The 13,586-nt window shown below is 36.2% G+C and overlaps 1 protein-coding gene across 1 annotated transcript in view; it reads right to left on the reverse strand.

Moving 5' to 3' along the window:
* The window catches only part of beta4GalNAcTA (beta1,4-N-acetylgalactosaminyltransferase A), a 105,790-nt gene that overhangs the window by 10,604 nt on the left and 81,600 nt on the right, over positions 1–13,586 (reverse strand). The window contains exons 2-3 of the mRNA XM_089631214.1: positions 6,156–6,430; positions 1,693–2,093 (exon numbers count right to left, since the gene is read on the reverse strand). Coding sequence (XP_089487340.1) covers positions 1,693–2,093; positions 6,156–6,322 — 568 coding nt within the window. The 5' untranslated portion in view covers positions 6,323–6,430. The remainder of the gene's footprint in view (positions 1–1,692; positions 2,094–6,155; positions 6,431–13,586) is intronic.

Here is a 13,586-nt window from a genome sequence, read left to right on the forward strand (position 1 = left end):
ATACGAGTTATTACATATAAGTATTGTATTATTGTATGTTCTTACATAAGAAAATCAAAATAATAACAGCAAAACAAAACTGTAATTCTAACCTCCAACCAATTTTCGAGAATCTTCACTTTGTTAAAGAAAAAGTGACATTTTACATTCGCGAAAGAAAAAAAAGGTGATGCCACTCGATAAAATATATTACCGTGAACTTGATAATTCTAAAACGGCATGCATTAAGTATACACCAAAGAGTTAAAGGTGGTTTGAACGGTATGTTGCAGTTTTGCAACAGTATGCATTTAAGGGTTACGTACACGGGAAAATTTAATTTAATGTAAACAATGTGTAGAAGAATAACTACCTACAGTAACAGTAACTACCACACATAAAAAATGTTGTTCCCCACAATTGAAAATGTGGTTGAGCCGCCACTGGAGATTATGATAAGCACTTCGCTACATATTAAAATGTCGAAGTGTTCTATAAATTGAGAGTCTCTAATGTCTACATTATAGTCCAGAAAAAGAATACAATATGCTGCTTTTGAAGAAGAGAAAATTAACAGTTTACCATTTTGCCTCTCTAAATGATAATCATCATTATGAACCATGATTTTGCAGTAAAATTGTGGATGATCATCATTATAGAGAGATATTCTTGTAAAAATATATAAAAATCATGGAACTTCAATAATAGATATTAAAATTATTCACAGTACTAGCGCTATTGACTAAGGACAGGTTGTTTCACAGAATTTGAAAAATTCGTCGAATTCAAGCCAATATTCGAGTTCTGTGAAAGTCCTATTCAAGTTCAGTTATTAAAAAAGTATTGTGAAACAACCGGCCCATTTGAAATAATAGAACTTGAATATTACCTTTGATGAATTGTTCAAATTCTGTGAAACAACCCGTCCTACCTAATTATTATTTTTTTGTCAAATTCTAGCCTTACAGTAACTTTATTATAACGCAATGCTTTCATTACAAATAAGATACTATACTTTTTGACACCTTCATTTTGTAAAACTTTAACTAAACTGTACTGCATTTAATTTTGTTATGAATTAATTCTAGCGAGGTATTACAATAAACTCATGTACACTACACCTACCTCTTGATAAATGTTTGTTGTACCCATTGCGGAGGAAAATAATGTTAATTACGTATTTTTCCTTGACTTTGACTTTCAGAATGACATCATTGTCAATATGTAACCACAAAAAAATAAGGGGAGATAATTCAATGCAAAAAATATTATTAAAAAAGGAAGGTACATCCGGTTGGCAAAAACCATTAAAGTGTACCATTATTAAAATTAATTATTATTCCTGTAGAAAAAAAAGCAATTTCAAATATCGAAAACGTTTCTTGAATAGATATCCTATGATGATATAGCCTGTCTGGGCCCAAAGTCTCCAAGGTAAAAAGTCTTTTGTAAATTGGCACAAGAGTCCCAACTACTTCCAATTGTCTGGAGCCAGTGAAGGTAGTGGGGAGGGGAAGGAAATGGAGGAGAGGTAGGTGGGGAAGTGTCTAGCTATTCAGATCTTGTCACCAAACACGGCCAAAGCCATTTAAAGATATGTTTTCATTCTGAATGGTGATCACAAGGGCGATACTGAGAGTATCTATACATAAAATTTTGGGGGGATTATCTGTTCAGTGATCAAATGTAAGAATGATGTATCACAGATCTTACCAAGACCCGGTGGGAAAGCGGGGCAAGGGTACTCGCAGCCCGCTTCTGGAGATTCTGTAGAAATGGCCTCGTCGCTCATCATGGTCGTCCAGCTATTGTTCGTGTTCGCTTCACCGAGCGTTGTGCTTCTGTTGGCAATACCGTCGGCGGCGTCAATTGACGTCTGGTTGGAGTTTTTCTCGTCTGTGAAGACTTTAGCGCGGAGGGTGGCATTGTGAACGTTAACCACGGGGCCCCTCTCATCAGACGTGAGGTTGGCTGGTGCCCCGGTCAGGGGGAGGAGGATGGGGGTGGCGTTGGATGCGGAGAAGGGTTCCGACTGCATCCCAGGACCGGACACGTGGTCGTCGAAGCAGTGACGGCCGTGGGTGCGTTTCGGCCACGGCAGGCCTTGAGGGTTTCTGTAAAAAAAAAATCTCACTTTAGAAACAATAGATTTAAGAAATGTGAAGAGGATTAAGAAAGTGTGAATATGGTGCCAATGTCCAGTCATGATGGGAAGAAGGCTTAGATACATAAGAAGGCACATCGTGGAACCAGGAGATATAGACGTATACCTAATGACGACCTTGATGAACTTTAATTACTGTCGGAGGAATGGTTTGAGTGCTTATAGCAGAAATCCCCAGTCATGTCAATAACCTATTTTCACTCAAATTATACTTATATGTAATAGATATTTTTGAGAAGACTTACAGACTGATTTTTGAAAAATTATATAACAACGATTAAGTTCCCAATAATATTTACTAGTTTTAGTATAGGGTGAAAGTAAATTACAATATGCTATTCATTTCACACTACATCTTGCGCATGCATGGTACCCGAATGTGACTTCACACTATCTCTTGCGCATGCAGCGGTACCCGAATGTGACTTCACACTATCTCTTGCACATGCAGCGGTACCCGAATGTGACTTCACACTATCTCTTGCGCATGCAGCGGTACCCGAATGTGACTTCACACTATCTCTTGCGCATGCATGGTACCCGAATGTGACTTCACACTACCTCTTGCGCATGCAGCGGTACCCGAATGTGACTTCACACTATCTCTTGCGCATGCATGGTACCCGAATGTGACTTCACACTACCTCTTGCGCATGCAGCGGTACCCGAATGTGACTTCACACTACCTCTTGCGCATGCAGCGGTACCAGAATGTGACTTCACACTACATCTTGCGCATGCATGGTACCCGAATGTGACTTCACACTACCTCTTGCGCATGCAGCGGTACCCGAATGTGATTTCACACTATCTCTTGCGCACGCAGCGGTACCCGAATGTGACTTCACACTACCTCTTGCGCATGCAGCGGTACCCGAATGTGACTTCACACTACCTCTTGCGCATGCAGCGGTACTTGAATGTGACTTCACACTACATCTTGCGCATGCATGGTACCCGAATGTGACTTCACACTACCTCTTGCGCATGCAGCGCTACCCGAATGTGACTTCACACTACCTCTTGCGCATGCAGCGGTACCCGAATGTGACTTCACACTACCTCTTGCGCATGCAGCGGTACCCGAATGTGACTTCACACTACCTCTTGCGCATGCAGCGGTACCCAAATGTGATTTCACACTATCTCTTGCGCACGCAGCGGTACCCGAATGTGACTTCACACTACCTCTTGCGCATGCAGCGGTACCAGAATGTGACTTCACACTACATCTTGCGCATGCATGGTACCCGAATGTGACTTCACACTACCTCTTGCGCATGCAGCGGTACCCGAATGTGATTTCACACTATCTCTTGCGCACGCAGCGGTACCCGAATGTGACTTCACACTACCTCTTGCGCATGCAGCGGTACCCGAATGTGACTTCACACTACCTCTTGCGCATGCAGCGGTACTTGAATGTGACTTCACACTACATCTTGCGCATGCATGGTACCCGAATGTGACTTCACACTACCTCTTGCGCATGCAGCGCTACCCGAATGTGACTTCACACTACCTCTTGCGCATGCAGCGGTACCCGAATGTGACTTCACACTACCTCTTGCGCATGCAGCGGTACCCGAATGTGACTTCACACTACCTCTTGCGCATGCAGCGCTACCCGAATGTGACTTCACACTACCTCTTGCGCATGCAGCGGTACCCGAATGTGACTTCACACTACCTCTTGCGCATGCAGCGGTACCCGAATGTGACTTCACACTACCTCTTGCGCATGCAGCGCTACCCGAATGTGACTTCACACTACCTCTTGCGCATGCAGCGGTACCCGAATGTGACTTCACACTACCTCTTGCGCATGCAGCGGTACCCGAATGTGACTTCACACTACCTCTTGCGCATGCAGCGGTACCCGAATGTGATTTCACACTATCTTTTGCGCACGCAGCGGTACCCGTATGTGATTATTGATTTCACACTACCTCTTGCGCATGCAGCAGTACCCGTATGTGTGTTTTAATTCACTTTTTAACATTACTTTTGTAATTGCAAAAAAGATGATGTAATAATAATAGTATTTGGTTAATTTATATAGCGCCATTTTCGTGAAAAATAACCTCAAGGGTGCTAGTGCGGCATAGTGGTAAATAAATAATAATGTAGCATGTAAAATCATTGCAGCACGTCGGCACACATAAATATGTAATTCAGGTATAGTTGCTGAGAAACCATACAAGTTAATAATGTGTATGTAAGATTTTAAACTAAAGATAATCAAATTAATATATAATACGGACACGACGATGCCTAGATTAGATATGACAAAATCACAGTAAGATTACATCATAATGGTTATCGTTTAATATTTGTTATCTTTTGAAAGGAAAATTCAAGATTAATTAATCGAGGAAAACACATACAAAGAAGCCACTTCTTAATCTTTATATACGACAAGTCAAAGCCCTTCTTTATCTTCACATACAAGAAGTCTAATCCGTAGCTGGACAAAATGTACAGCATCTCATGATAATTGTTTCAACTTTCTAAATATAGGTAGGTCATTTCTCTGAACAAAGTTTCCATGATGGAACCAAATTTTTTTTAAAACAATGCTAACAATTTGTCACAAAATAATAAAAATATACTATCATAAAGGAATCACTAGAAATTCAAAATTGCAACAACATTGGCGAATAGAACTCAACAAATATTAATTTGAATATACATATATGTATAAATATTGTTAAATTAATTATTTCATTAAATATTTCATGCCTCCCATGTCTGAAATATAAAGGAGCAAAAAATTTTAATGTAATGTTGTATACAACTGTACAAAAACTTGGTTTATCAGAAAATCATCATTAAAAATCAAAGCATATTTGCGGGCAAGCATAGTCCAATAAAAGAAAAAAAATAATGGAAAAATTAATAATATCTAATTCAGTCTGGTTAATGTCACGTCAAACAATCCACTCAAGCGATGTGGTATGTACAAAATAAAATACCCTGAGCGATGGAGACATCCAGGCATTCGGTTTTGGATTCGTCCTCGCTCATTAAAAAATTGATACCTCCGAATATTAATATGGAAACATATTTATTAATTTTTTTTTTTTTTAATAAAAAAAGAAAGACAAACATTCCCGGGTTACGAATAACCTGACAATATTTGAAAATCCCCTACTCCACCACAGTAAGCTGAAAATGTTGCTTGTGTTGTGATGGAGGACTTAGCCAGCCGAGGAATTGAACACACTACGCCTGGGTGGGACCCAAACGCAATGTCAACTCGGTCACCGACCGGTAAAGTGCTGCTGCTTACGGTGTTTTAAAGAAAATGAATCAGCCTATATTTCATCGCTTATCCAATATTTGCGGGAATTTTGAAATAAATTCGAAGGGATCGTCTTACTAAATTTAGGCAGACATCGCTCAAGGCCCAGAGCGATGAGATTTAAACATGAGTAGCCATCGTTCGACTGGTTAAATATTATTATATAATTTTGTTTTTTTTTGCAGTACCTACATATAGTTTTTTTAGCTAGTATAAAAAAATATTTTTACGAGGGATTTGAAAACAGGTTGCGGTGAACTAGAAAGAGACTAAATGAAGTTGGGAGGGGAAGAGAAAGGTCGGGAAATGTAGTCATTAAACACGACTACAATCATTATAAGTAACTTTTCGATCTCCCTGGTGAAAAATTAACATTCGGAACAAAATCGTATCGTTTGGGCTAGTAAAAAGTTAGGTTCCACTAATATTATTCTGTTTTATGTTCCGGTTTTCAACAGGTTAATCTCACATTGAGGATTCCATAGTTTTACTTGCTCTGGGAGGTTGGGCTCTTGTGTGGTATTAATATAGAAAATAAAATAAAGACTTATTTGTGGTAACCGATAAAACAGATATTGACGAAAATAATAAGTTTTAGGTTGGTTTATGTTAGGTTAGGTTAGGTTGTTAGGTTTGTTTGTTCCCTTTCTTCGATGTCGTGTTTTGTCATGAAACCATAATAGGTTGGAATATGGATTGCTTGCTTACCGTATCGTGGAAGAGTTGGACGCGTAGAGAGTGAGCGTGCGCCCGCCCTCCATGAGCAGCCCGCTCACGTACTCGAGGAAGACGACGGCCCCGAGCACGACCAGCAGCAGCTTGAGCACGCGCGCCCGCGAGCACGCCGCGCTGCTGGCCGCGCCGCCGCCCGCCATCCGCGCCGCCTCACCCACTGGCGCGCGCACGCCCGCAGCCCGTGCTAAGCCGCCGTGCCCGTGGACGCGCACGCCTGGCACGAGGCGGGCACGATCATGGTCTTGCACCTGGAAATAACATACAAATCATGGTCAAAATTTATACGAGTCAAATTTATTTGAGATATTTGTACTAGCTGACGTTCACCCGGCATTGCTGGGATACATTTAACGTCGTGGTTTTTTTTCTGTAGGCTTTTTTAAGATATGCATTTCCGTAGTACATTATTTTGATGTATTTTTTTTTTTTTTTTTTTTTTTTTTTTATTTTTTTTTTTTATTCTAGATAAAAGAAAATTACATTTTTCACTTATTTAACTAGAAATAACATATATATTACACATAAATATATTACACACTGATATTATTCACTTTCATTGTTTTGTTGATTGAGCATAAAACTGAGCAATTTTTTTTTAAATGTACCTATACTTTTTTCATTTTTAATTTCGTCTGGGAGGCAATTGTATATGTTGCTTCCCTCGTAACCAATGGATTGCTTGCCATAATGAGGTATCTCATAAGGTTAGCAATATAAGCGTCCGAAAATATTTTTTTACGATTTTATTACAAAACGTCGACTCTTCTCTACTTTCTATTAAGATAATACGCATGTATTATATATATTAATTAAGGCATGTTATTCTCTAAATGATAATAAAACACTATCAAAATCCGCTGTATGGTTTAGAAGAACTAAGCGCACAAACAGAAGGACGAGGAAAGCGACTTTATTTTATACTAGAGATTTTGTTTGTGATAAAAAAATATCGATAATAAATACCGGGGAAGAATAACCAATGTCAAAATGAACATTATACTAGGCAACATAACAAATTGTACACAAATATTGTAAGGACTGAAAGTGGCAAAAGAGGCATTGGCCACGAGGGTGTACAAATATACAATCTTCTTCCAGATAACCTTAAAACGGAGAGTATAAATGTATTTAAAAAAACCTTTTTAATCTTAAGTTATCAGAACAAAATTAGAAAACTACTTGTATGTACTTATTTAAGTAAAGAAAGTTAAATGTAATATTTCTTTTAACTTAATAAATAAATTTAAAAAATGTCTAAGCGAAAAACCTATACAACGAAAAAAAATGTACAATTATACATTACTTGCAATCTTTGAAGAGACCATGCTGCATCAAAACATCAACTCTTATAAAAATATATAAAATCATGGCTAAAATTCACTGAAATAGATATATTTTTCTTGTAAGTCTTAAGGGAAACGTAACGTACGTTATGATTTACGCGTCCATAGATGGCGTTTATTTTAATTATTTTATGAAAATACAATTTTTGCAAGTTACTTAAGTACGGGCGCAAACAAATAATTCATTTTAATATTTAAAAAAATATCTCGCAAAAAGCATCACTTTTCAAAAGTATGTTGAATTGCCACTGTCCTGGGTTACCATGGAATCAGACGATAAATTATATTAAAAATGCTACTTTATTATTTACAAACAGACAGGTTATCTTTCTTTTAAAAATTAACCTTCCGTATCATCGCAGCGGAATGTTTTTTTTTTCTTTAGATATACATACAATTCATTGGTTTCGATCATAAAAAAACATTTTAATGACCGTGTCTAGTTTATGCTAGTTTGATATTATAATTTTTTTTTCTTTATTAGGTAGGTACTTGATATTTAATTGCTATATCACATATAATAAATTCGTATAAAAATATGTGAGTAGGTATATTTTCGGTACGTTTCAGAGATTCAGAATCAAACCGTATTTGGTGACTATATGTGGATAGCCATGTACTTCCCAACTTTTCTTCCCCCACCCTCACTTTGTACAGTATTATTCATACTACATGAAAATACGTATACAGGGTGTATCGGCACGTACCCGACAAACTTTAACCAGCTATTCCTTAGCACATTTGGAGTAAAAAATGTTATGGGCACTTTGCTGTCCGGAAACATTTTTTTTTAATAAAAAAATTACTATTCATATTTTCACCACATGTCACCAATGTTTTATCCTTTGTCAAAGTTTGAAAACCCGTCTGGCAATATTTTGTTCGAGTTTCGTTGAATAATGTACGTACGTACCTACGTTGGCGCGCTTTTAAAATCACAACGAAATGGCACGGCACCATTCGTCTCATTTTTAACTATTATTATTTAGTGTGTACGAAAGAGCGAGGACACTTTTTGACACACTTGCTAATAACAGCTGTTGGACACGAGAAACAATGCAAATGACAGTGACGGAGTGTGGATTTTTTAATTTATTTTTTGTTTTTAATGGGAAAAAAATGTTACCGGACAGCAAAGCGCCGATAACATTTTTTACTCCAAATGTGCTGAGGAATAGCTGGTTAAAGTTTGTCGGGTACTTGCCGATACACCCTGTATATTTTGAATGCTACTTAATTATTTAAAAATCGGTACGTTAGTTATCCCACAATTAACATTCCATAAATCATCGCACCGGAAAAACCCGGTTTGATTTATTAAAAAACCTACATAACATTAATATAATTCGCGAGTGTTAGTAGATTGAGTATATTGCACCGGAAAAGAATTGAGTAATTGGCTTGCATTTCGCTTGGCGCATGATTCACGATGATGATAAGACTGTGTGAAATGATTCGAGGAATCAGTTAGTACCACAGATCTAAAATCTACAATCTACAATCCGCACTTCCATCGGCTCCCACAACTCCCACTGACTCCCACTCGCTTCTCGGAGTGGTGAGATGATTGAGGATCTGAGATTTGACACCAAGACAAGTGAATGAGCTCAGTTTTGTACCAATTACAGGGGGCAAATCAGCGGTTGACCTCTGCGGCCCCTCGTCTCAGAAGTCTGCACTTATTAGAGTTGCCGAAGGTTCACTTTCATTATTATTATCACTAGCGCAGACCCATGAAAAATCATGGGATATAAAGAAATTTAAAAAAAAACAAATTTTATAAAATTAAAAGAAGAATTTAAAAAATACACATAAATAAATATATACTCGTATAAAAAACTGTTGCACGTCATAGTTAAGTGATAAATAATAATAATTGTCGCCAGAAGAATTATTTGCTATCAGCGGGACATTAGTATGAAATGTAAAATACTCGAGGAATGAAAATGTTATTCTTAATAACAGGTTTTCCAAAAAAAAAATAATGACATATTACGTACGCCACATAAAATAAGAAAGACTGAACCTTAAGACAGATAATTATTGTTGAAAAAGGTTGTACTTAGTTTGTAAATTTATTGCTATAGGTATATTATGTAATTTATAAATTAGCACATATGTAACAACTGTAAATATGAACTATTGTAAGTTAAATAAATACTCTAATAATATTTAATACTCTCTAATTAATACTCTGTAGAAATACGTCAGTGATAATGCTTGTCATGAAGACGTCACCCGGAGTAGAAAATTTTCCGCAAACATCTGAAATACATCCATGCGTGTTTTCAGAATGTCAAAAGATTAAAACCATAAATGTCTCGAGATTTAAATCAATGCACACATTATAATTAACATTAGCTCCATTCCAATAGAAACTAATCACTCAGCCTTAATTATCACTGAAAACTTGGGACAATTTCAAAAGTGTTGCCAAAATTATATTGTATAATCTTAACTTTAAGGCGATGCCATACGTAGTAATGCAAAATCATGTGTATTTGGTTTGAAAATTTGGACGCCTAGAAATGTTTCAGATGCTTTAATTAAATACTGCGAGTAGAATACATCCTGACCTATGAAATAATCGAGTATTTTTTAGATAAATCTTTTTATAAGCCCAGAAAAAAATAATGTATAAGGCCTATAAAAACTGCTTTAAAGTTCAAAATCTCCTACTTACGGACCCATTTTCGGTTATGATTTTATTGTATAATGTGGCAAATTCGAAATTTTTTAAAATATTTATGCCTGAACATCGACAAAATAAAATAAAAGGCACTTTTTGCCCATGATTTTTTCCTGCATAAATCAAAACAGGCGGATGGTGTTAAGCGGGAATTTAAACCTTATCGCCATCTACGTAAGGGTTGTATAGCGGACAAAATAAAATAAAAGGCACTTTTTGCCCATAATTTTTTCCTGCATAAATCAAAACAGGCGGATGGTGTTAAGCGGGAATTTAAACCTTATCGCCATCTACGTAAGGGTTGTATAGCGGCTCAATTTAAAATATTACACGACGTAGTGCATCGCCTTAAGAATAAATCGTTTCAGCAATAAATTTAAAATTCACAAAATATAATGTAGGTACCTAAAAGTATAATAAAACCGGTGCTAAATATAAATATGAATTTTAACAGCTTTATTATAAACAAACGTGTTTTAAATTATTTTGGTATCGACTACAACGACTACAGATTATGAAACCACAAAAAAATTGCGCGGGACTAATGTTGCCAACGTAAAAACATAGAAACTGCTATCTAACATTTAATATGTTTAATTATTTACAACAATAAATATCACTGACAGCTGTCGAGTTTTTTCTGTGTCTTACTAGAAACTTATAAATAGAACAAAAAAAAACAGTGTTTTTAAACAAGTTTCAGTATACTGCAACATAATTTAGTGCACTACGTTTATTTATTAATAATCATTTCGAAATCATCGTAAATATTCACCATTATTATAAAATTTATAAATCAATTTGTTTAATAATCAATTGTGCACAGTGTTCCCTACGTCTCGCTCTAACAAGTAACAGGATAAGGTATTCTCTCCCTCGCACTTACTGGATAACACTTGTGGACGCTCCCGCTACCTACTTGAGTTAATTACCTGTACATTGCGAGCAGGGTTGTCACTCATATTATTTTCTTATAAAAAAAAAAAATTTAAATTTAACTTTCGAAATGAATAATAATGAAGCAATTGCTTTCCTAAACAAAGCTAAGGAGGAGATTAATAGCATCCACAATGCCATTACCGATCCTGTCTTAAAAATAACAAAAGACCAAATGGCAAAAATACTCAGTAAACTTTCTAATCTATCTGGAACTATGCAAGACCTAGGAGTAACTGTTGGAGTTCTTGAAGGAAAAGTTATGACATTCGAAAAAATCATTGAAAAGAAAGTATTACCACAGGAAACAACGCCAATTTGTGAGGTGCTCGCTGAGATAGAGGAACGCAAGACCCGCTCGAAGAACATAATTTTACTCAACGTCCCCGAGTGTAATTCGAACTCAACTACAGTGAGCGTCTTGGAGGATGGAAAAAAGGTATTAGCAGCTATTAGTGAAATTAATAGCGAGTTCAATCTAGAAGATGTGAAAATTTACAGGCTCGGAAGTAAAATTCCAAACAAAACCAGGCCAATTAAATTAGAATTTGATGAAGTCAAACAGGCGAAACTAATACTCTTTAACAAAACTACTCTGTCCAATGGAATTATAATCAAACCTGACAGGACACTACAACAAAGAAATCACTTAACTGACCTCTGGAAGGAATTAGAAGAGAGGAAAGAAAAGGGCGAAGTCGATTTACGAATCAAACATTTCAACGGAATTCCCAAAATCATCAAAACCCAAGCAAAAAACTAAAAAACAAACAGAACAGATTTTCTAGACTTACAGGATATTATCAAAATGTACGGGGAATGCGTACAAAATTGCACCAACTTAAAACTAACTCCCCAATCTTCTCACACGATATTCTGTTTTTAACTGAAACATGGTTAAATGCTGATATCAGCTCGTCAGAATTAGGCCTACATCAATATACCACATATCGTTCTGATCGAAATTCTATTACGAGCAAAAAGTCTAACGGAGGAGGTGTGATGCTGTGCGTATCCAAGAATATATCATCTACTAAATTACCGGTAAAACACAAAAGTGTTGAACAAATTTTTGTATTGCTCAATATACCTAATGGAAAAATTATTATTGGCTGTGTCTATATCCCACCTGCATCGGATTTGCAAACGTATAAAAATCACAATGAGGACATAGAAGTACTCAAATTCAAATATCCTAAAGCAAAATTCATTATTGCTGGTGATTATAACCTTCCTAACTGGACCAGCCAAGATGACAACGGACCTGCTACAAACCAAGCCGATTTACAGTGTGCTAAATGTAGTGAAATTCGTGATATGTCTTTATTTTTGGGACTAACTCAATCAAACAAGATTTTCAACTTTAACAATCGAATGTTGGATTTAGTGTTTTCAAGTGATTCGAAAATAGTGGTTGAGCTATCCGACGAATTATTATTACCATTAGATCAACACCACCCACCGTTGGACATTATCATAACAAATAGGCCTTTAACATCTTCAAAAAAAACAAGTGTCCCATCGTATAACTTTTCCAAAGCTGAATACCATCATATTACGGAGTACCTTGCCCAAACAGATTGGTCCTTTTTAGATGAGGAAAATAATATAAATGATCAATTAGAATACTTTTACTCGATTTTAAATACCTCTATAGAACAATTTGTTCCCAAGGTTAGCTTTACATCATCTAATTATCCGAAATGGTTTACAAGGGAACTAACTAATTTAATTAATAAAAAAAAAATGTATCCACAGAAAATATAAACATACCAGAAATTCTAACGATTATATAGCATTTACTAAACTACGAAAACAATGTAAAGAATTATCAATAAAGTGCTATAGTGACTATGTTAACGTAATTGAAAATGAGGTACATCATCACAATGTGAAAAAATTCTGGAATTTTACTAAATCTCAACGAAAAGACAACTGTGGATATCCTAATAGCATGTTCTTTAAAGAAAAATGTGCCGACAGTATTGAGGGTATAGTTAATCTTTTTGCTGACTCATTTAAAAGTGTCTACGACAAAGATATTCCCATCAAAGCAGTCTCCAGTACGTCAGTGGAAGAGTCATTAAACCTAAGTCAATGTTTCATAAAATTAGATTCCATAGAAAGAAGCATAAAAGCACTAGATAGTAATAAATCTGCTGGACCGGATGGTATTCCTCCCATATTTTTAATAACTTGCATTGATAGTTTGATATATCCCTTACATAAACTTTTTAACAAATCCTTAGCGTCTGGCTGTTTTCCGGCTCTGTGGAAAAAGAGTTATTTAACGCCCATTCATAAAAAAGGCGACAAAAGCGATATATCTAACTACAGACCTATTTGTATTATGTCTGCTTTACCCAAACTTTTCGAGTCATTAGTATTAGATACCATTGTAAAACCTATCAACAATATTATTGTTCCTAACCAACA

Source organism: Hesperophylax consimilis, chromosome 1 (assembly GCF_061612785.1).
Source record: "Hesperophylax consimilis isolate HC1 chromosome 1, BYU_Hcon_1.0, whole genome shotgun sequence".
In the NCBI taxonomy this organism is placed as follows: Eukaryota; Metazoa; Arthropoda; class Insecta; order Trichoptera; family Limnephilidae; genus Hesperophylax; species Hesperophylax consimilis.